Source organism: Mirounga angustirostris, unplaced genomic scaffold, assembly GCF_029215605.1.
Source record: "Mirounga angustirostris isolate CCGP_5_RB_7025 unplaced genomic scaffold, mMirAng1.0.hap1 SCAF_2, whole genome shotgun sequence".
NCBI classification, from domain to species: Eukaryota; Metazoa; Chordata; class Mammalia; order Carnivora; family Phocidae; genus Mirounga; species Mirounga angustirostris.
Window position 1 is genome coordinate 64653174 of NW_026991710.1, and position 24991 is coordinate 64678164.

Sequence of the window (24991 nt, forward strand, 5' to 3'; positions counted from 1 at the left end):
TTCATTACAAAGAAGTATTGATGATACACAATCAGATGTGTGATACGCGTGCATGCACACACACTCCTGGAATCATGTGACTATGCACCTAGGTTGGTTGTTTAAAAAACTGTATACAATTATTTAGGTTGTTACCAACAATTTTTTGTTTGACCAAGTATGGTAGTTAAACACCTTAGAAATTTTAAAGCAAATACATCTGGATCAGGTGGACCCTCATCAACCATTCAGGCAAAATTTAGTATCTGATTGCTTATTTCCAAGGAACTAGAGCCTACAAAATGAAAACCGACAGAAATCCCTCTAACTTGGGTGAGCCAACTATTTAGAATTCTGCAACTGAAACGTTGAAAGAGCCTGTGGAGATCTGGCCTACACACCCTTATTTTGTAGATGAGGAAACCCTGATGCCTACCAAAATTAATTGACAGCTGCTAGTGACAGAGCTTGACCATAAACACTAATCTCCACACTTTGGACTAGTGAACTTTCTATGACACCTAGCTGCCCCACCTTTAGCTAACTGGTCCATAGGCAAAATCCACAATTATCTCAACTTTCTTATGACTTTGGATGTAATCATTAAAATGAGAAAACACTCTGGCTTATGCAGGTGTTAGCAGGAACTATAAGAAAGAGAACTAGACTTTTAAAAAATTATGAAAAATGGAAAATTCCTGAATAAAGAGACAGACCATGGCAAACTCTAAATATATGTATTCTATTCATAACTTTAAACTAGTGCTTCTCAAATTCTAATAAGCATAACAATCGCATCAAGTGTTGAAGTGTGCATTTCTGGGCCGATACCCCAGAGTTTCTGATTCAGTAAGTGCGAGGTGGTACCTGGGCATCTGCCTTTCAAGCAGCACCACAGGTGATGTGGGTAAGGGCAACAACCTTCCACAGGACCCCACCCCTACCCCATTCCTACTATGCCTCCAGTTTCATGAAAGATGGCATGTCAGAGTCATAGGGCAGAGAGTCACTGGGTCACATACCAAAGCTCTGTAACAAAGAGTGAGGTGACGTTTTGGTCAACCACCGTCAAATCCCGTGCTTCCTGTGTTTGGGAACAGAAACTCTTCCCACTTTTGTGCTCCATACTGCACAACTGCAGAATTCACATGATCATTTTCATTACCATTAACACTTACACTACATTCGGAATCTGTATCATGCTTCGTGATGTTCACTAGTTAACCCTTGAATGTGTTGGTACTGCTTTCCCATCAGAACACAAGAAAAGGCTTAAAGGGGATGTCTCTGCCTCTAGAACTGCATGTGCTGGGTGACCTAAGCTAAAGCAAGAAATGCTATCAGAATACTGAGCAATTGGAGCCATGGGTCTAGATGTTCAGGAGTCAGAGTCTTCACAAACACTCCAGATCAACGGCTTGGTGACAGGAAATTCCGGTATCCCTTCCCCGCCCCCGCATAAAAATTAAAAACCTCCCAAATCAATTCCTAAACAGCATGCCAGATTCAGCCTGTTTTTCTCAAAGATTATGGAGCCAGTTTGCGGGATGGGACAGCTGGTCCTGGAACTCAGCAGGCGTTCTGTTGTAACTCTAATGCATTAGTGATTGGCTGTTGTCAGGACCCTGTTGATGGGTCATTAGTCCAAGCTATGCTGGTAAATTATGTGCTTTTCTTAGCGCTACATAGATCCCATTACTCCCTTGCTAATCACTTTTGCATTTGAGACTTTTCACGTGCTATAGAGACACATTTGTTTGTCAGGTTTGAATAAAGGGCCCTTCATAAACTGTGCTGTCTGCAAATGCTGAGATATAATAAAGCCTTTCTAGGGTGTTTTAAAAGATGAGAACTTCCAAACTCAAACTGTGTGTTAATTAATACTGGATTTGCGCCTCCATCTACATATTCTGTAGCTATTGCCTGTGGCTGCAATAAATATGTCTAATTTGCCATTTATTTTTAATGATTCTGAATTTTAATATTTGCTGTCAGCATGGAATTCCCCTCTGGTGAATCTACTCTATTAGTATTATATTAAAAACAGATTTCCTCAGTTAACAACAACAAAAAAATATATAGGGCTACCCCAGCTTTAAAACACACACCCTCTCTCAGAAATTAGGAAGAATTATTAATTTGTAACATCTGTGACGGGGTTATGTTACGTTGGGAAAATCCCAAGAGATGCAGGGCAAGCAGTCCTCTTGAAAATGACTTCATATCTGAACACTCTGGGGACACAAGGCCAGGCACTGTGTCATCATGGCCTGTCCTTGATAAACTGCTGGATAGGTTCCATGAATTGTAAATGAAAACATTACTGGTGTCACTTACACTTAAGGATAAAACGGTCAGTGCTCCTTCTCAACAGATACTAGTTACATTGTATATTGTGATGGACAGAGGCATGAATCTGTCAACAATCAGTCTTGGAGGGATTTTTGTATCTCCCACCAAGAATAGTTTTATAAAAGCTTAAAATTGGCATGTGACTTCTTTACTATTCCTTACCTCCTTTAAATCCCATAAAAGCCATTTTGGTTTCCCCCCAACAAAAATCAGAGAGAAATTACTTGCGTTGAATTTTAATCTCTGAAATCTGAAGAGGTTTTCATATAATGCATATCATTAGAATCTAAGGTACATGTTATAAAAGCTTTATTCACAAAAAGACTTGACCAGTCTTGGACTAGAACCAACCACCTGGGTGATCAGCCTCGTATGAGTTTTTGAACACATTCCAATATGCGGTCTCCCCAAGTCCATGTGAGGTGGTCTAAGGTTTTTCACAACAGAAAAAGGCCCCTGGTCTCTGTAAACTGGCGACCTACCCTCTTTTCCTTGTTATTCATTTACAGTGCTAATAACAACTAGATTCTACAGTCTTTTAATGAAATGTATTTTTTCCTTTATAATTTCTTACCACTTCCAAGCAGTCAATGATCTTGGTTAGTTTATCTTCAGGTAAATTCTTCAGCAAGGATACACTTCAAAATTAAAAAGAAACCTTTAGTTATCATTCTGAATTAAACTATAAATATGCACCTATATGTAGTTCAAAAAAACTTTACCTTCATCTAAAAAAATATAATGCACTTAATTTTTCCAAAGTAAACCTCCAAAATATGTAACACATAAACAACTGAATTTCAAATGCACTGAAATTATAAAACCACATGTAATCACAGATATTTATCATAGGCAAATACATAAAGATAGTAAGATGTCATAAAGAGAAAAAAACCAAATTTTTTCGGTTTGGGGAAAAAAAAAAAACACTTTATATTTGTTGTTGGTTTTCAGAGTGAATCACATCCAGAAATGTGTTTCCCTCCACATCTCACTATCTCTTTTTTTAGCATGAGTGAGGAGCTCTGCTTCCAGAGGAGGATCAGATTTTCATCTAAATCCTTGTAATTAAGTAAAGGCTGAATCCAGGGGGGAATGTAGGAATTGGCATGGAAATTATCTTTGATTATTAGTCATACTATATTGTCTTTTAAAAATAATGGTAGCCAGGGGCATGTAATTGGAACATTTTTACAGATAATAATGATACGCAAAGAATGAAATAGAATACGGGAAATTATTATTTGAAAAAAAAAATCAGGGGTGCCTGGATGGCTCAGTCAATTAAGTGTCTGGCTTCAGCTCAGGTCATGATCCCAGGGTGCTGGGATCGAACCCCAGGTCTTCATCCATCCCCATCTATCCAGCTCCCTGCTCAGCGGGGAGTCGGCTTCTCCCTCTCCCTCTGCCCTTCCCCCCAACCCCGCTCATGTTCACACTCTCTCAAATAAATAAAATCTTTAAAAAAAAAAATCACTATGGACTCTGAGAAACAAACTGAGGGTTCTGGGGGGAAGGGGGGTGGGGGGGATGGGTTAGCCCGGTAATGGGTATTAAGGAGGGCACATACTACATGGAGCACTGGGTGTTGTACGAGAACAATGAGTCGTGGATCACTACATCGAAAACTAATGATGTATTGTATGGTGACTAACATAACATAATAAAATAAAGCTTAAAAAAATAATAATAAAAATCAGAAATTCCACACAGTATGATTAACCAAATGATTAAATTATTCTTAGAGAAATTTCTCTTCTACCTTACCCACTTTTACTCAGGACTGTTGATATAATTTCTATAAGATAAATACTTCTTTCATACCATCTAAAATTTGACACTTCTAAGGGAAAAAATGATGCTACTCCAAAAATACATGATTGGATCTAATTTTTCAAAAGATAGCTAGCCCTACACTGACTCTTGCATGTGCACACAGGGAGGCACGTAGCCAGGAGACGTAGATGAGAATGTTCATAACAGAATCATCTGTAATTGCGGAACACTAGAGCACGCCCCAATTGGAGAACAGCTAAGCACACTGTAGTAGAGTCAGATAACCAAACTCTACAACAGGAGAAATGGCTGAACTAACCAGATGGATGAAACAGTAAAAAATACTGAGTCAAAAACTGAGTCACAAAAGTAACACCATTTGCTTTTTTTTTTAAGTTCAAAAATAGGTTAAATCAAAGTATAGTATAGAAGCTATATAAGCTTCAGTATATAGACCACTCCCAAGAAGAGGCACGTGGGAGGCTGGGAAATGAATGGGGAGCATGTGAGAACAACAATCAAAGTTGTTAATGTTCCAATTGTTAGGCTGGGCAGTAAGTAGCTTGATGACGCTCATTTTGTTATTACGTTTTATAATTTACATATGTACTATATACCTTTTATACATATATTACATACTTCAGAATAAAAAGATATAAATGGAAAAAGAGCTTACTGTGTATTATGAAACAAAGAGAAATGTCTTTCTCTAATCTACCTTCCTATGAATGAAAAGGTAAAAGGTAACCAAAACTTGTCATTAACATACGCTCATTGTGAAAGTTCTGCTTCTGGTCCAAACTGGGATCTATAATGTTGGTGAAAAATCTCTCCTATAAACCTGTCACCCATGGGGATTAGTGAGGAAATTGATAAGAGGAAAAATCTTTAGTCTGTTTCCCTTCCATAAAGAAAGAGATAAGGTTTTTCTGGGTTGCCACTGAACCCACGAAGTTTAGGGCCTGGCAATAAGGAGGGGGAAGACGAACCATGAGAGAAGATGGACTCTGAAAAACAAACTGAGGGTTCTAGAGGAGAGGGAGGTGGGAGGATGGGTTAGCCTGGTGGTGGGTATTAAAGAGGGCACGTTCTGCATGGAGCACTGGGTGTTATCCGCAAACAATGAATCATGGAACACTACATCAAAAACTAATGATGTAATGTATGGTGATTAACATAACAATAAAAAAATTTTAAAAAAGAACTTGTTAAATGAATGCATGAATGAGATAACAAAAGGAAGAAAAAAGGAAAGAAGGTTTGTGTACTAGTAAATTCTCTGAGCTCCTTCTACTAAGACAGAACACTCTAGACTCCAAGGGAATGAAATGCAATATCTAGTGGCTCAAGTTTCATCTCACACATTCAGATGCAATTCACAAGCACTGGTTGATTTATTTATGCCCTCTTGGTCCTTGCATGAGTATAGTTCATTCGCTTTTAGTGCTGGTCTGTGTTGCTCAGTTGTTGGATTTTTAGACTACCTAGACCCGGGTAGGCCCCACAGCACGTTAGCTGAGGTGCTGGTTTGCATTTCAGTAAGGCACTTGCTTATTGCTACGGTAGCTTTTTGCCAGGAGTCAGTATTATCTCTGGGAGGGCAAATCAGCAAGATTCTATAGGAAAACCCCTAATACCTACAATGTTCTACAATAAACACAATGTGTTTATTCACTATTTATTGAGTCCTTACTATATATGAGGCACTGTACAGCTCTAAAATCATTGACTTTGCAGGCTAGTTATGCAAGATAAATTCACTATATCTAAAAAGAGCTTACAATTATTATTATTGTTATTATTATCACTTACCTTAGGTAACATTTCATTACAGTATGTTCTACGGCTTTAGAGATTGTCAAATCTCTCACAAAGAAACACAGAAATAGTTTAAAGAACTTACATTCTCCAAAAAATATCTTTTTATATTCATAACTGGATTTTTCAGTGAGATTGGTATTTGTTTCTCTATGAATTCATGCATCCAAATTTTGGGCAGGGGTACAAAATAGCTCACAAAATTTGTTCCAAGGATCCGTGTTGTCATGACAAGAATAGTAACATTTCTGGCAAGTTAATATGCTACAAATAATAATAATTTAGAAGATGGGGTGGTTATACAAATGAGACAAATGTCTCAGGTAAAGCAATTAAAGATAGTAAAATAAATTAATTTTAATATTATTCTAATCAAGGCATTATTAGGAAGATTATCTTTTGCTATCCACTTCCAAATTATAGGATGTCTTTCAAAGTCAACTGAGCAACCCAGGTGAATATTTTAGGATTTTTTTGCACATTCTTCTACACTGCATACAATGACTCTGTCAATACAAGGGCAAAAGCAGTGAAAGGAATAAATCAGTGTGCAAGGCTAACTGGAATTAAATGTAATTTTTTTACATAGTGGCATTTACTGCAAGGGAATACTTTTATTCCTGTGGTTTAATCATGTGGAAAATGCTTAAATGAGAAAAGCTATAGTAAAATAATTATTGTGATAAAACCAACATATCCACAATAACGCTACACCATCTTCTACTCTTTCCACCAATGTGTTATTCTTACCTTCTGAGGAAGTTTCTGTACTGTTCATCTCTAGCTTGAGCTGTCCTTCTCATTATATTCTGGAATACCTCTCGATCTAGTGCCCAAGTTTTAACATTGGTAATAGCTTTAGAAAAATCAAGAAAATAATAAAATATTGTTTAGCCCCACATTAAGAAAACATTCCAAAATATTAATCAATAAATTTTTCATATATTCTCATAAAATGATATTTCTTGGAAAATGCATTATTTAACATGCAAATGGAAGGAAGTGGTGACATAAATAGTGGGTAATTTTATAAAATCATCTTTGGCTTTGAAATGAACCATGATTTGGAAGTGAGTAGCAAAAGATTTCCTCTCTAATTATGTTTTGCTTAGGATGATATCAAAATTAGTTTGCAATTCCTAATTACATACTACATCATCAGGATGTATTTCAGATTTGTGCTGTGATACAAGAGAAAACCAGCAGCTTGTAGCTAGATCAGAGAGTGAAGAATTCACAAGTTGATAATTGGAAGTTAAAGATCTCTCAGTGTATGAGTATGTTTTTATGTCTTTTTATGTTGTTCAGACATTGTAGCTAATGAGAGCTAATATATTTTAAGGATCTCTATGGTTACTTTTGTATAAAGTGCATACAAATCATTTTCGTAGAAATTATGCAAGACAGCTTTTGAGGCAATTTTTTTATAGGAAAGACATGGAAAGCAAGAATAAAATCTAAAAAGGAAGAAGAGCAGAAGTTGCAGCTCTAGAAGATCTAGATGAAATTACAATTGTAATTTTAAAAAAAAAAGAAGTAATGAGAGCCTATAAAATAAATCAAGCTCCAAAGCTTTGGTTTACCAAACTTTAGAGTGAATTAGATTTATCTTGACATACTTGTTAAAAATACAGATGCCTAGGCTCCATTGCCAAAGATTCTGATTTAGGTTTGGAGTGAAGCCCCAGAATCTGCATTTTTATCAAATCCTGCAGCAATTTTGAGATGCTTCAGCCAGTTCTAAACACTGAAAAACACACCTAATTAATTTCTGCCCAAGATTACCATGAATAAAGTTCATAAAAACAGGAACCCTTAAACTAATCCCAAAAGTCACTCAGGAAAACTCTCCTCAATTAATTCATATCCCTTTTGATATTTATATACTCTCCTTGGTTTCATTAATTTTTCTGGTTTATAATATGATCAGAACATCATGGAGAATGAAAAGCAAACATTCTGAATGAGCCAAAGGCAGATGTTAACACAGTAAAAAAAAAAAAAAGTGAAGTGGCAATTAAAGCAAATATTGCAATAATTCAATAATATGAAGCCATTTTCATATTTTATATGCAGGTACCTGATAGAAATGTTATCTTAATTTGAATTATTTAGACAAGGACTTTCAATATAAATCCTGTAAGCACTGCATTTCTATTACACATGGGGCACACTGGGAGACAAAAATACTCAGCAGGCATTAGTGACTCAGATTGTCATAAACACTGGGTAATAATTCAAAAATACAACATTTCATCCCCTGTTACCTTTCACGGAGGCAGTTCTTGTACAGTTGTATAAAATGGCTAGCTCCCCAAACGTGGTCCACATAGGGATGGATGATAGAAATTTCTCCCCTTGGAACACCTCTAGCCGGCCCTCTATCAGTCAGAGTTAAAGAAAAACACAAACAATCAAAACCCATCTGGATTCCATAAATTACAAAAATAAGACAATCAGAAAGTACACAAAGCATACCGGCAAGATGTCTTATGATTCTCATCATAATATTGTGGTCGAGAGTGTAGACTGAAAGCAACTTGGCCGTATCAGCTGATCACCTTGAAAGAAAGAGTTACCTACTCTGCCTGAGGTTTTTTGTCAGTAATGGGAATACGACTAATAATATTTACTTCATAGAGTTGTTGTGAGAATTAAATACGTTAATATAGGTAGGGAACTTAGAATAATGGCTAACACATAGTAAATGCTATATTAGTGTTAGCTATTGTTAATACTATTATCATTATTACAAAGCTCTTTCCCTGAAGCGGTGGATGGCAAGTGTTATATTTAAAATTCATTCTACCCCATGAAAATATAGCACACAAAACTATTTCTCTTGTGCAAGGAACACAACAATCCCTGTATGTTCTGAAAACACAGCAGAGCTGTTCACACTAACAGAAGGACTAACTTGTCCTAACTGGGAAATGCACTGGCCCTGGAGTCTGACTGCCTGGCTCTGACCAATCACTGGCTGTGTAACCTTGGGTAAGTAATTCACCACACCTCCACTGTGGTCTAACACCTCAATCATGAAATGAATTAATAAACGGAAGTTGCTAAGAAAAGTGCTTGAGAAAAACAGTATCAAGAGAATTAGAAGACAAGCCACAGATTGGGAGAAAATATTTTTGCAAAAGACACATCTGATAAAAGAACGTTTTCCAAAATATACAAAGAACTCTCACAACTCAACAAAAAGAAAACAAACAATCTGATTTAAAAATGGGCCAAAGAGCTTAACAGACACTCACCAAGGAAGATATACAGATCGCAAATCAACATACGAAATGATGCTCCACATCGTATGTCATCAGAAAAATGCAAATTAGAACAACAATAAAATGCCACCACACACCTAGTAGAATGACAAAAATCTGGAACACTGATAACACCAAATATTAGTGAAGATGTGGAGCAACAGGAACTCTCCTACATTGCTGATGGAAACACAAAATGGGACAGTCACTTTGGAAGATGGTGTGGCAATTTCTTACAAAATTAAATGCAGCAATTGCCCTCTTTAGTACTTACCCAAAGGAGTTCAAAACTCAGATCCATACAAAAACCTGAACACAGATGTTTATAGCAGTTTTATTTATAACTGCCAACACTTAGAAATGACCAAGATGTCCTTCAGTGGATGAACAATAAACTGTGGTACCTCCAATGGGATATTATTCAGTGCTTATAATGAAATGAGCTATCAAGCCATGAAAAGACAAGGAGGAACCTTAAGTGCATACTACTAAGTGAAAGAAGTCAATCTGAAAGGGCTGACATACTCTATGATTCCAGCAATATGACATTCTGGAAAAGGGAAAATGCTGGAGAAAATAAAAAGATTAGTGGTTGCCAGGGACGGGGTTGGGGGAGATGAACAGGTAGAGCACAGAGAATTTTTAGGGCAGTGAAAAACACTCTGCATGGTATTATAACGATGGATATATGTCATTATACATTTGCCTAAACCCATAGAAGGTGCAACACCAAGAGTGAACCCTATGGTAAATCATGGACTTTGATGCTTTATCAATATAGGTTCACCTGTGGTTAAAAAAAAAAAAAAAGTACCATTCTGATGAGTGATGTTGATAACGGTGGAAGCTATGCATGTGTGGGGACAGGAGAGTATGGAAAATCTCTGTAACTCCCTCTTAATTTTATTGTAAACCTAAAACTGCTCTAAAAAAGTTTATGTCTTAGAAAAATGAGAAAGAGTGCCCGACACTACTCTTCATCTAGGCAACAGCTGGGGGAAGGGAGAGAAGCAGACTCCTCATAATTCTTTCGGCCTGGTGATTCTCTTCTCCTTTCCCTTCGAACAAGGGCAAATAAAACCTTACCTAGCAAACAGTCATATGCCAAAAAGACCCACATTCTTGAGGAAGAAAAATGGTGGGGTTAGTCTCTTTCCCTTGAAGAATTATTCTTTCCTTCTCCTAATTCACTGCTAAGCAGCTCTCTCCAGCCATCCATTCACCAAATCGGATTTGAGTACCCGTGTTATACTAGGAACTGGTCCAGCAGCCAGAGAGACAGCGTGGACAAAACACAAAAAATACTTATTCTGATAGAACTTAAATTGTAGTAAGAAATAAACTCCGTTTTGGCTCCAAATCCTACAGATATAATATGAAATTTAATAATTTCTCATTACAACTAAATTCTATTCCATTGAAACCACTTAGTGGTGCTGCTGAGTTGATAACCATGGATTGTCATGCATTTCAAGTTTTTTTTCTAATTGATTATGACTCATGGTACTTGAGCAATACTGAAGAATTATATGGAATATCAGAAGTTTAAGCTAAATATGCTTTTATTATGGGCTATTCATGCCGTATATTATAAAGGGGAGATTTTTAATTAATTTGCTCAGTCAATTACATCAGGCAAGTCAGTCCTTAGATAACACCGTAATTAATTCAATTAAGAAACTGTCCAATTTTCATTGCCATGTGTGCTCTAGCCCTGATTTCTACGACTGTTATTGATACTGGTTTCTGTTCTAATTCTTATCTGCCTTAGCCTTTCATCAGAGTCACTGGCAAGGAACATGATGGGCTGACATGAGTTTCTCATCCTTTCCTAGCAGATTCCATAAAAATTTGTTAGGTTAATGATGTATCTTTTCTTGTCAGAATTTCTGGTGTTGCTAAAGCAGAAGTGAAATGGCCAAGAGAAAAGCTGAAAGAGGGGGAAATTGCTCTGGATTGTCTGTCCCTAAAAACTTGAAGGCTGGCTAAATTCAGACTATAATTCACTTCCTGGGTAGAATAATTACTTGAGAATGACTATAATTTTAAGGGTGTCTACAAAGATGTTTATGGCATATAAACATCAATATTTATGAAACTAGCATGTCTGAAGAATCAAAGTGTATGAAAACAATCTTTCATACGGTTATAAATAGAATAATACATGTTTATTACTTTGCTTAGATTGGCAACTTCTGCCCCACACCTAAGGCCCTAAGGAAACAAGGATCATAAAAGCATTCTTAGATTGCCAGGAATTAGCAGTAGAAAATAAAAGGCCACAGCAAATCTGAATTTACCACTCCATCAGGGTAAGCCACTTTAACATTCTTCCTGTAACTCAAAAAAGTGGGGGATTCAGAATTTGACAAGGGTTCAATAAGCATATGCCCTGTTCAGATCATTTATTGCTTCTATATCTAAAATAATTTTTTGAGTACCACTATAAGGCATGCACTTGATGTGCTTTAAGAAATCATTTGCCTATCTAATTTTTAAAATCTATCCAGCATATAAACATGTTCCTTATAAGCATATATGTAGAAAACCATTTATTTATTTATTTTTTTAAAGATTTATTCATTTGACAGAGAGAGACACAACGAGAGAGGGAACACAAGCAGGGGGAGTGGGAGAGGGAGAAGCAGGCTTCCCACGTAGCAGGGAGCCCGATGCGGGGCTCGATCCCAGAACCCTGGGATCATGACCTGAGCCGAAGGCAGACACTTAACGACTGAGCCACCCAGGCGTCCCGTAGAAAACCATTTAAATGGTTCTAAAAACACCAGTGTTAATCTTAAGGCATTCCATTTGATTCCTATGTGCTTACATGTACCTAAATTATCTTTTGAAGTCATTCGTATATAACCAAAATATTTCACAGAACCACAAAAATAACTGTTTTCTTTATCCTGCTATAACAACCTAAAAATGTCAACAGAAGCAGCGCTATTTTGAATAGAAACATCTTTTTGCAGTTGTTGAGTTAGTGGCACTGTGATTAAAAGTACTGACTCGAGTCAGATTGCCTACATTTGCATTCTACTTCCACCACTTAGGAGCTTTGTGACCTTTCTTAGGTTACTTAACCTCTCTGTGACAGAGTCCACGTTAGGAATATGGAGAAAATAGCACTTGCCTAACAGAGTTTGTGAGACGATGAAATGAGATCTCTCTATTAAGTGCATAAAAAGCATTCAGTAAATATTATCACCAGTATGATTAGATCAACAATGTTACTATTTCATGAACTCAAATTCTGTTATGTTTTGTATAAACAGAGCAATTGGTTTTGCATTTTTATAAATGTTTGAAAAAAATAATAAGACAATAGGCAAAATATTTGTTAGATGATAACTGGAAAAATCCGTGAAACCCACCTGCTAGCACAAAGATATGGTTTCCTGGTTCTCCTTGCTTAATAATGTAACTCCCTTGCTGGTAGTTCCTCCCATACATGCATTCCACCATGTCTTTGATCTGCTGAGGATCCAGTCTCTTTAGAAACTGATTTTTATTAAGGGCCTCCATAATGAGCTTCTTCTCACTGGCGTAATGGACAAGAGATGTTAAGTTACATGAACGAAAACTGTGTTTTGCTATTTAGATTTACTTCATTTAGATTCCTGATATTACCACCTATGTACTTACAACTTTCCCAGGAGGGACAAATTTTTTTCCAGCCCCACCAGCACTGACCCTTATAATTACCATACTTCTCATGTAAAACCTTCGAAAATATTTTTGAATAGTTTTCTGTAATTGGTATTACAACAATTTTATTATCACCCTAGCTGTCATCATCACAAATGTAGCATCTCTCAAGATCTCTAGGTTAACATAAATAATATTAATATTAGTAATTGTAATGGATATATGATTTTTTAGATGGAAAGAAAATCTGGTTGGTTGGTAGAAGGTGTACGTAAGAGACTACCACACAGTACTCATTTATTCATGTATACTTGCATGCATAATACCTACAGAAGTTATTTTATATTTTATTTAGTCTTCACCACTATCCTCTGAGATAATTACTATTCTTACTTTCTGGACAAACAGACTAAAACGTAAGAAGCAACTTAATCCCCCTAGGATTTAAATCTAAGTCTGTGAGTCTGAAGACTGTACATCTATTGCTTCTTCTGAGCTAACAAAGTTAGCTCCGTTGGGACTCGCTAGATTTGATCAGAAACAGAGGGTGATGGTGGTAGACTGGGTTCACCTAGGTTTTGACCCTCAGTATGTCTAGACCAGACAGAACATGTATTTCCAATCTCATAACCTATTCATGCCCCAAATCCAAGGCCCTCTTGTTGACAGTCCTCAAACTTTCTGTTTTCTTTTGGAAAAGAAGTAGCTCAAAATAATTACCCAATCTTCATTACCATAAATTTCAAAAGTTTTATGAGCTGGCAGAAAAGTGGCCTTGTGGGCTAAGTCAGAATCTCTGCACAACATATTTGTTTTCAGTCAAATTCAGTGTGATTTCTAAAAATAGGGTTTTTTCTCTGTATCTTTCATTCAAACTCTTTCCCATCACTACCTTTACTGTTTCAAAACTTGTGATATTTTTCTACACAGAAAGTTCTCAAATGTAAAGTAAAATTTCATGGATTGGATACTTCCTTCATGACACCATCCATCAGATCATTAGGCTATGTGAAGAAAACAGAATGAAGAAATTCCTTCTGCCCTACAGTGACTCCATCATCCTCAGAGCCACACAAACTCTTTGAGTACCTTGAGAACTTACTTCCTCCTGCAACTATCACCAAATCTTGTCATTTCTCTTTACAAAAAAAATCACTGTTACTCATTTCAGTTTCTATTTTCAAGGATGTCACCACAGTCCAAGAAAAAAACTTAGGTCTGGACAACGTTAATATCTTCTTTTCAGCATTTCAGCTTCTAGCCTCTTTCCCCTGTAGTCTACTTTATATTTTATTATCAGATTATTCTTGCTAAAAAACTGACTTCATCCTGATCTCATTTTCTACTCATCTGCTAAAGCCAATAATTCATTCAGTTAATATATACTGAGAAGATACTTTGGTTACATGTTCTTCTTAGAGCAAGCAGGAGAACTGTGAACAATGCCAAAAATCCCCAGCTTTCATGGGCCTTTCATGCTCTCCTAACATTCCAGCCAGTGTTTCATCAATGCCCACATAGCCTAATTTCCCAAAATATGTTCCAAGAAGTGCTCTTCCTTTATAAGCAAAAGCGTGCTGAGTTTGAACAATTTTGGAAATTCACAATGCATACTTTCAGAGTTCAAAGAAATCTTCTAGTAAACAAATCTCTTAAACCAATGTTTCCAAACCTCAATGTCTCTTTTATTTATTTCTTCTTTTGGCTTAACTTCCATGAACATTCCATGGAAGTAGTCTGAAAACCCTTTTGCTCATAGAAGAAAAGCAACATCCCACAATCTGGTATTCACCATTTCCCACCACATGACTCCACTCCATCCATACAGTACCTACTTGCTAAAACAAATCCTTTGCTTCAGATAGGCTGGTATCCTCATTGTCTCCTATGCCTGCCAGCTTTATCCTTAGGCTTAGTCCTTGTTTTCTCCTCTAACTTAATTTCTTCTTCCCTCAATCAGCTCAAACCTTATAATTCTCCCTTTATGATCTAGTCAACCCTGTCCAGATGCTGTAGCTCACAGAATCCTTTAAGTCTATTCTAAACTCCTAGATTATTGTATTCACGTCTATTCAATTCAACAAATTTTATCAAACATTTACTTAGGACATAAAAATTAAGCATGGTCCACGGTCTCAAAGAGTTCCCAAATCTTTTTAACTTAATTGAGTGTATAACCCTATTATAATATTCTACAATTGGAAAAGAGTTCTCTCTATGACTTTTTCTCCAAACTAGATTTAAGTTCTTCAAGGACTGGGTCTTCTCTTGAATTGTCTAAGAGGTAGCGCACAACAGTGACTAAGAGTATGAACTTTGCCACTCCTTCTACAACTATGATAGACCAGCTATTACCAAAACAACTCTCCCTGCTCACACAATACAACTTCAAAAGCTAATTAAAGTATATATTTACAGATCTGTTTGAAAGCACTGGAGACCTATCAACATAACCACAGCTTGAAAAGCCATGATCAACAAGAGAATATGAGCTTGACATTCACCTCTGCTTTTCCCTTCAACACATTTGCTGATTTGTACCCAGCACTGAGCAGAGTTTTGGCAGTCTCAAAGGACTAGAAAGACCAAAGTTAATATTCAAGGCACACCGTGAAGGAAGAATCCTGGTAAAAACCCAGGATTTCAGATGGGACAGCTGTAGGGCTGCAACCCATGAATAAGCACCAGCCCAAAAAAGGCTAGCTCTGGAAAAAAACTGAACATTAACTTCAAAATGACAAATTCCTATTTTGGTTAAAATTATTTGCTCCTAGCCTGACTGCCTGCCACAAACAAAGGTAAGTGTTTTCTCTAGGATGTTCACAAAATCTAGAGACTCAAATTTTCTCTAGAGCTTTTCCCTAAAAAGTATCTGGTATGACATCAGACATACCAAGAGAAAAGACCAAATGAGTGAAGACCAAGAGAAAAAAATAATAGAAACAGACCTAATAGATCAATATATTGTAGGTTTTAGACACAGACTTTCATATAACCTTATCCAAAAAAAAACATATCAAGGACCATCACAGTCAAATTACTGAAAACCAAATAGAAAGGGAAAAATCTACAATGCAGCTGGAGAAGAAACACATTACCTCAAATGACCAACAGTATGACTGACTTACTCCTCAACTGAAATAACAGAAGCCAGAAGACAATGGGATATCTCCAAAGAGCTTTAAAATGCCTATTTCCACTATCTTTACCCAGTGAAAATAGCCTTCAAAAATAAAAGCAAAATGAATACATTTCAAAATGTCACTCCATTGGCAACAGACTCATAATAGTAGAGAGCTCCAGACAAACAGAAAATGATCCCATGTGGAAACTAATAAATGTTAGAAGGAAGAAAGGGCAATGGAAAAAGTAAATATGTGGATGACTAAAGGAAGCTTATCTTTATAAAAGAGTAATAGCAATACCTTGTGGGTTTTAAAATGTATGATAAATAAAATGTTTGAGAACAACAGTCAAGTTGTAGGAGCGGGAGGGTGGCAGTAAACATAAAGCACTAATCTATATTAGAAATCTAATAAATTAAGGAAGCATGTTGTAATTTAGGGTAACCTTTATAAGATGAGCTAAAGAATGTTTAACTAGAAAGCTAACAGAAAAGAAAATGGAATAATAATATGCATTTAATTAATCCTGGAAAATGTCAAGAAAGTAGAGAAAAAGAAACCAAAGAAGTATAACAAATAAGAAACAAACAGTAATATGTTAATATGAAAATATTTGTATTTACATTAAAGATAAATATACTAAATACTGCAATTACAAAAAAGACTGTCAGATTGAAAAATAAAATAAAAAGGAAATATGAAATGTGTGTTACTTATAAGAAGCATTCCTTAAAGATAAGGATATAGAAAGGTTGTAAGTAAGAAGGTAGAAAGATACTTATACTATATAAACACCAATTATAAAGAAAATGTTTCTTGATAGAGGAAAGTAGACTTTAATGAAAAACACATTTCTAGAAATAAAGAGAGATATTTCATATTGATATGATCAGAAAATATAAGTATTCTAAATGTATATGCAATTAATTAGATAGCATCAAAATATGAAAATAAAATTGACAACAATAAAAGAATAAACTAATCCACAATTGTTTGGGGGAGATTTTAATTCATCCCTTTAAGTAACTAACAGAACAAGCAGACAAAAATTAGTTAGAACATATTTTTAAACAATTGACTATCAAACTTAATTCCTTGACCTCACTGATATTTTAAAAGATTGCATTTGGGGCACCTGGGTGGCTCAGTTGGTTAAGTGTCCTACTCTTGCTTTTGGCTCAGGTCATGATCTCAGGACTGTAAGACTGACCCTGGTATCAGGCTCTGCACTGGGAATGGGGCCTGCTTTGGATTCTCTTTCTCCCTCTCCCTTTGCCCCTCCCCACCTCCCTCTCTAAAAATAAAATAAAGTAAAATAAAATAAATGATTGCATTCAACAAATTCAGAATACACATTCTTTTCAAGTACACAAAAACCTTCATGAATATCAATGATATGGTGAGCCACAAAGCATGTCTCAACAATACAGAGTATGTTCTTTGAACAGAATTAAGCTAGAAATCAATAACAAAAAATAATAATAAAATTCTCAAATGTTTGAGAATTGAGCCATACATTTTTTTGAGCAATATATATATTTTTTTATTTTATTTTTATTTTTAGAGAAAAAGTTTGCGTGCATGAGCTGGGGCGTTGGTGGGGGGCGGGCAGAGAGAGAGGGAGAGAGAGAATCTCAAGCAGGCTCCACACTCAGCATGGAGCCCAATGCAGGGCTTGATCTCACGACCCTGAGATCATGACCTGAGCCAAAATCAAGAGTTGGACACTTAACCAACTCAGCCACCCAGGTGCCCCAAGCAATACATTTCTAAATAGCCCATTATCAACGATCAAGTCATAAGGAAAATCAAATAGTATTTTGAAATAAATAATAAAACTGTGACATACCAAAACTTGTGAGATGTACATAAATCATGCTAAGAGGGAAACTTGTTACAGTATTAAATAGATCTATTAGGAAAGAAGAAGATAAAATCAAATAAGTGCTAGAAAAAAGCAGAGTGAGCTCAAAAAAGGGAGAAGGAAATAAACAAAATGAAAGCAGAAAATAGTAAAATAGGGGAAAAAAGTACAATGAAGAGAATCAACACAGTCTTAAAGAGTTTCTTCAGAAAGACATAAAACTGAGGAATTCATGGCAAGACAAGGAGACAGAGAGAATAAATATCAATATCCACTCTTGAAAATTTAGATGAAATGAAAAACTTCCTAGAAAAATACACAAACCAGGGCGCCTGGGTGGCTCAGTTGGTTGAGCCACTGTCTTCGGCTCAGGTCATGATCCCAGGGTCCTGGGATCGAGCCCCACGTTGGGCTCCCTGCTCCGCGGGGAGCCTCCTTCTCCCTCTCCTTCTGTCTGCTACTCCTCCTACTTGTTCTCTCTTGCTTTCTCTGTCAAGTGAATAAATAAAATCTTTAAAAAAAAAAAAGAAAAATACAACAAACCATATATGACAAAAGAAGAAGTAAAAAAGTGATTAGCAATTAGAAAAATTGAACAAAAAATAAAAACAGTCTCACAAAAGGAATTCTGGATCCTACCATTAGGTTTTCCAGGCACTTAAGGAAAAAATAACATTAATCTTACATAATCTTTTTCCAAAAATAAAAAAAGAAGAATTCTTCCCAACTTACTTTAGAGTATGAGAATAGCCTGATAACAAAACTCACATCACAAGAAAGAAAAATTAATGTGATTAACCACATGAAACAAATAAAAGATTAAAGAAATAGCAAAATCTTATTGGATGCAGAAGTATTTGATAAAACTAAACACCTGTATATGATTTCTAAATTTTAAAAAAGCTCTTAGCAAATTAGGAATAGACTGGAGTGGAATTTCATTAATCTTAAACAAAACAAAAACAGAAGGCATTATATCACATGGTAAAATATTCAAAACTTTCCTCCAGGTATCAGAAATAAGACTTTTCAATCTGACCCTGAACCAGGAGTCTGAGCAAATGTAATAAGGTAAGAAAAAAATAAACACAAAGAGAAAAAAAGAAAAAATATCAAAGATGTAAACATAGGAAAAGAAGAAATAAACCTGCCATTCTTTCTAAAGACATGTTGGGTAAGTAAAGGATTCAAAGGGATGTACAGATAAACTATCAAAATTAACAAGTGATTTTGACAACTGGATACAAGGTCTCCAAACAAATACAATTATATTTCTATATCCCAGCATCAAATAATTAAAAATGAAAATTTTAAAATTACATCACTTTAAAAAGATAACAAAACATCAACTATACAGGAATATATCTAATAAAAATGTGTAAGACCTCTACAGATGGAAGTACAGAATTTTAAGAGAAATGAAAGAAAGAAATGGAAGCATATACCACAGTTGTGGATGAGAAGACTAAATTTTTTAATGATGTCGGTGCTACTCAGATCGATCAGGTTCAATGAAATCCCAATCAATATTCTGAAAAAAAAATTATGAAAATTAACAAGCTGCTTCTAAAATTCTTGGTCATAAAAAGTCCCAAGAATAGCCTTCACAACATTGAAGAACAGTAACACAGTTGGAAGACTTAAAGTAATGGATATCAGGAATTATTATACATCAAAATAATTAAGAGAGTATACTCATGGCACAAGAATGTACAAAAAGACCTTTGGAACAGAGTAGAAAGTCTAAAATCCACCTATACATACACAGAGACTTAATTTAGGACAATAGTTGTACTACAGAGCTATAGGGAAAAGGGAAAAACAGACATCAATGGAAAATACATACTTCTAAAATGGGTCACCCTTGTTAATTATCAAGGAAAAGATAACCAAAACCATAACCAGGGAGAAATATAGAGGTACTGCCAAGACACTCAGCTCAATTCAAAGTTCTTCCCGCAGGGCTGGATCTTGAATTCATGCCCATTGGTGGCAGCATTGGTAATCCTATAATCCTTTTACATCCTCCGCTTGCATAATCAACTTTCTTGGAAGCAATAAATTTCTGTCCTCTAATTTGCTTCAGGAAGTTTAATTGGTTGAAGTTCACCAACAGTTCTTGTTATGTTAGAGTCCTCCATTTTCTTTCTCTGGTCCTGAATTTTAGAGGCCTCTGTTCTCACTGTTCCCTTTTGTTGAGCAACAGCAGGTATCCTGCGACCTTCTTTGCATAAGGCTCTGCTCAAAGCAGGGGCCAGTGGCCTCTGCCTTCTTTCTTATCTCTCAAGGATTTCTTGTGAGCATAGAGGTGAGGCCATGCCACTTGCATGGCATTTCACAGCTTAATTATATATACAGATAGAAAGCATATTGTAAAGCATATTTGTCAAGGGCACGTGATCTGGAGCCGCAATACCACAGGGTTTGATTCCTAATCCTGTCCCTTATGAATTGTGGAACCCTGGGCAAGTCACTTAATCTCGAGTTTCCTCAGCTGTAAAATTACAATAAACACAGTCCACAGGTCATAGGATTTCTATGACAATTTATTGAGTTCACAGTATAAACCTGTAAGAACAGCGCCCTGCACGTAAAATATATTACACCTAAGGGATAGCTATCATTCTTATAAGTCAGCAAGTTACCAGCCACTTAGAAACCTCTCAGTCAAAACAGCCCTAAAAACTATACTTAAGACCTGCCTTGATTTTATTTAGGGAGACCCCCCTCCCAATGGTGGTAAAACTCTTTTGACAATTCAGCCTTCCTGCCTGTTCGGCTCCTGGTGCTCAGAGCACCACAGCCCACTGAACTACTTACAAGTCCCCAAACATACCAGGACACCTTGTCTCCCTGCGAGCTATTCCTCCCTCAAAACCCAGCTCGAGATCATCTTTTCCATGGAGCCTTCCCCGATCCCACCAAGCAAAGTATGCTCCCTCCTTCCTCTGTATACCTACCTCTTAGGATACGAATCACACAAGACTGCAATACATTTTAGTTTCCCCAAAGAGACTGTGATCTCCAACTGTGTGGCCATGCTTTCTCCATCCTTTTAGGACCTAAAATCTAGGAGTGCACCTGGCGCCCAGGAGGAACTCAACAAGATTAAGAATGCTAATGGACATTCAAATTCTTTCTCCAAGTTTAAAAATTATGGGTACAGAGACAAGAATGGAAATGAGAAATGTCAGCCACTTGGTAAACAAGCCACAGATAATAAGCTAAATAAGCATCTCTTTATTTCCTCCTCCCAAATATCTTTTGAGCGATAAACCAACAAGGAAAAAACCTAATAAATGCACAAGTTTATAATTTGAGAAACTAGCATGAGAACGATGAGCTCATTCCATGCGTAATCAGAAAATGAGCATGACTTTCTCCTGTCAGCTCTATCACCCTATTGCTCATGTAATTAAATACAGTTGTAATTTAATCATGTTTACTGTTACTTCATGCTCACAACAAAGACTTCTCTCTCCCTTTCTTAAATGTGTGCAGATGATCCTATTCCCATGAGCATCCAAGAACAGAGTTTAATAATGAAATGTTGAAAACAACCAAAATTTACAAGGAGGTTAATCTGACACACTCAGTGATATGCATAATCATCATTGTGCTGCATGGTAATTAGGTAGAAACGGTAAATAGTTCCCTTAAAAATCTGTAATGAGTTTTGCTCTTAAATTGTCAAACTGAACATTTCTGGAGTCAGCTATAGGGAAGCCTGTTCCTATAACAAAATACTGGCTCCCAATCATCACTGCATATTATGATCCTCTGGGGAGATTTTATAAATCTTGATGCCCAGGGCACTCACCTCAAACCAATTTAGTAAGACTCCCTGGCAGTTAAACCTCAAGCATCAGTATTTTTAAATACTCCCCAGCTGATTACAATGTGCATTTAAGGTTAAGAATTACAGCTGTAAACAAGAAAATGCAAGGGAGCTTGAAGTTGTCCTTTTCCTCTTTATTCCCACTGCACTGGAAACAAGCCTCCATTGAAGGCTCATGGAGCAATCAATTACTATCAAGTAATTAACAGTGATTGATTAATTAACAATAATCAATTAATGTCTGTTGCAGTTTTCCATATCTTATTCTCCTCTGCAATATTACAAATAAACACAGAAATAAGAAAATCATTACTCAGGGCACCTGGGTGGCTCAGTCAGTTAAGCGGCTGCCTTCAGCTCAGGTCATGGTCCCAGGGTGCTGGGATAGAGCCCCGCATCAGGCTCCCTGCTCGGCAGGAACCCTGCTTCTCCCTCTCCCACTCCCCCTGCTCCCACTTCCCTCTCTTGCTGTGTCTCTCTCTGTCAGATAAATAAATAAAATATTAAAAAAAAATCATTACTCATCTCTCCCCCCTCCCAGGAAACCATAGAGAACCTGAAACATGACCTAGCACATTGGGGGCAATGCTGTCAAGTAAGCCCCAGGACTCTGGATTTTTTTTTTTTAATTGTGGTGAAATATACATTATACAAACTATACCATTTTAACCATTTTTAAGGGTATAGTGTAGTAGCATTAAGTATATTCTCACTGTTTTTCAACTATCACCACCATTCATCTACAGAACATTTTTCATCTTCCCAAACTAAAACTCTACCCATTAAACAGTAACTCCCATTCTCTGCTCTTCCCAGCTCCTGGCAACCTCCAATTCTGCTTTATGTCTCTACAAATTTGATTAGGTATGCTATATAAGTGGATTAATACAATATTTGTCCTTTTGGGTCTGACTTATTCATTTGGCATGATCTCCTCAAGGTTCATTCATGTTATAGCATGTAAAAGGAAGGAATTTCCTTCCTTTCTTAAGACTGAATAATATCTCATTGTATGTATATACTGTATTTTGTTTACCCATTCATCCCATCCCAGCGGACATTTGGGTTGTTTCCACATTTGGGCTACGATAAATAGCTCACAACATGCTGCTACAAACACGTGTGTACAAGCCTCTGGACTTTTTATGTATGGCTTTACATCTCCAGCATGGCCAACATTCTTAGCCAGGGAATCTCACAACAGAAAAGCAAAAGGGCCTGGTGTAGTGTGCAGAATTCTAAGATGGCCCCATGATCTCCAACCTCTGGTGTCAAGCTCTTGTATAGTCCCTAGCCCTTGAGAGAGATGGATCCTATGATTTGCTCCTTGCCAACACAATATGGTAACAGTGATAGGAGGGTCACCCCATGTGTGTAATATAAGATTTCCGCTTAATCCACTGTAAAGAGATTCTCCAACTGGCCTTGAAGAAGTAAGCTGCTGTGTTGTGAACGGGCCTGGGAGCAAGAATATGGCTAGGAACTCTGGGCAGCCATTAGGAGCTACGAGTAGCCTCTGCTGACAGCCAGCAAGAAAATGGAGACCCCAGTCCTACAACCACAAGGAACTGAATTCTGCCAACAATCACGTGAGCTTGGAGGAGGCCTTCTCCCACTAAAAGCTCTAGGAAGGGACACAGCTAGCTGACTCTTTGACTATAGTCTTGTGGAAACCCTGAGCAGATGACCTAATTGTTGTGCCTAAACTCCTGACCCACGGAAACTCTGAGATGACAAATTTGTGTTGTTCTAAGCTGCTGGGTTTGTGGTGGCTTATCACATAGCAAGAGAAGCTACACCTGGGTTTCCCTGAGTTTCTATTTCCAAGAAATTTCAGGTAGTAATCTTGTTCACTTTTTACCTGCCTTCTCATCTGATCTAGAAAGAAGGGACTGGAAGCTACAGATCTTTTTTTCTTTCATATTTCCCAGAGCTTGATCTATAAACCTCAAAAAGATGATCAAAACTGCTGCTTGAAGTTTACTAGTTAAAATTAATTGGACACGATAAACATATATTCCTGGAAGGATTAAATGGACATTGAGAGTTCCTGATTGCTCACATTTTAGTCTGAATTATATACAAGATACCCTCTGGCCATTCCTGGCTATATATCTCAAAACAAAACAAAACAAAACAAAAACCAACCTCACAAAAACCTGTCAAACAAGACTGCACTAAAATATCTACGACTAGCAAGTTGTTTGAAGGACAGTCAACATGGAGGGGAGGAGACAAATTATTTTAAAATGAGACTTGAAGAAAAGGAAACAGTTTTAATCAAAGGATAAATACAAGAAACGTATCTTTCACAGAGAAGGTACTTCCAAAAAGAGTCTAAAAACTGAAAAGCTTTATCCTTGGCTTCAAATATGTTCCCTTTCTTGAGAATTCCATTGCAGTTTAAAACCTAGAAAAAGTCAGGTGACAGGAGCGGAGCTGCTCAGGCTTCCAGAAAGAAACGGGAGGCTTCCCTGCAAGCCGACTGCGCTTCTTCTTAGGAGGCAAAGTCAGCAGTGATGCTTCCCTCTGACCCAACAAGCACAGACAGAAAGGTCACTGTTTTCTGGACTATACTGTTTCTACTATTCTCTTTCCTGTGAATCTAGCAAGGAAATGGGCAGTGTCCAGGAAAGCATGCAAGGTCTGTAAGAAAAAACTGGGTCAGAACAGAGTAGCCCATTTCAGAAGACACGTAGAAGATGTGAGTGAGGGGAGCTGGAGGTTCCTGCTCAGGCTTCAGGACGGTGGTTCAAAGCCAGCACTGCTAAATTCATCTGGAGAAACCTATCTGCAGTCCAGCAGACCCACAAACTGCGATAAATATCGTATACATTAGTATCACAGCAAGTAAGATAAAACGGGTATAGGTTTCGGAGCGGCTCTGCTTAAGTGGCCGGTGTCTTGACATCCAGGGGAGGTCACAGAGTTTGAGGCACGGCGAATGGTGACCCGGGCTAGTTACTTCTGCCTGCTGAGCCTCAGACAATAATACTTAGCCGGCACGTTAGTTGTGAAACTAAACGAGATAACTCTAACCTACGTCATACGGCAGTGTGCCTGGTCTGTAATAGGTACTTGAAATTGGTACTGGTGGCCACTGACTGAGAATGGAGGAAAATGAGGAGGGAACCAAAGAAAAGCACACATGATAGAAATGGGAGAGAGGAGACAGACATACAGAAAGGGGAAGCAAAAGAGGAAGAAAACAAAATTAAAGATTGAGCTTGGCTGATTAAGAAATTCAATATTCGATAACGAGTTGTTGAATGGAAGCTGTTGACGTGAGGACTGAAGGAAATCTTGGCCACTACACAGC

The 24991-nt window shown here is 37.0% G+C and overlaps 1 protein-coding gene across 1 annotated transcript in view; it reads right to left on the bottom strand.

Moving 5' to 3' along the window:
- PRKG2 (protein kinase cGMP-dependent 2) overlaps positions 1-24991 on the bottom strand; it is a 105353-nt gene that overhangs the window by 62227 nt on the left and 18135 nt on the right. Inside the window, exons 3-6 of the mRNA XM_064584680.1 lie at positions 12572-12738; positions 8193-8306; positions 6676-6781; positions 2906-2969 (exon numbers count right to left, since the gene is read on the bottom strand). Of these exons, the coding sequence (XP_064440750.1) occupies positions 2906-2969; positions 6676-6781; positions 8193-8306; positions 12572-12738 (451 nt within the window). The remainder of the gene's footprint in view (positions 1-2905; positions 2970-6675; positions 6782-8192; positions 8307-12571; positions 12739-24991) is intronic.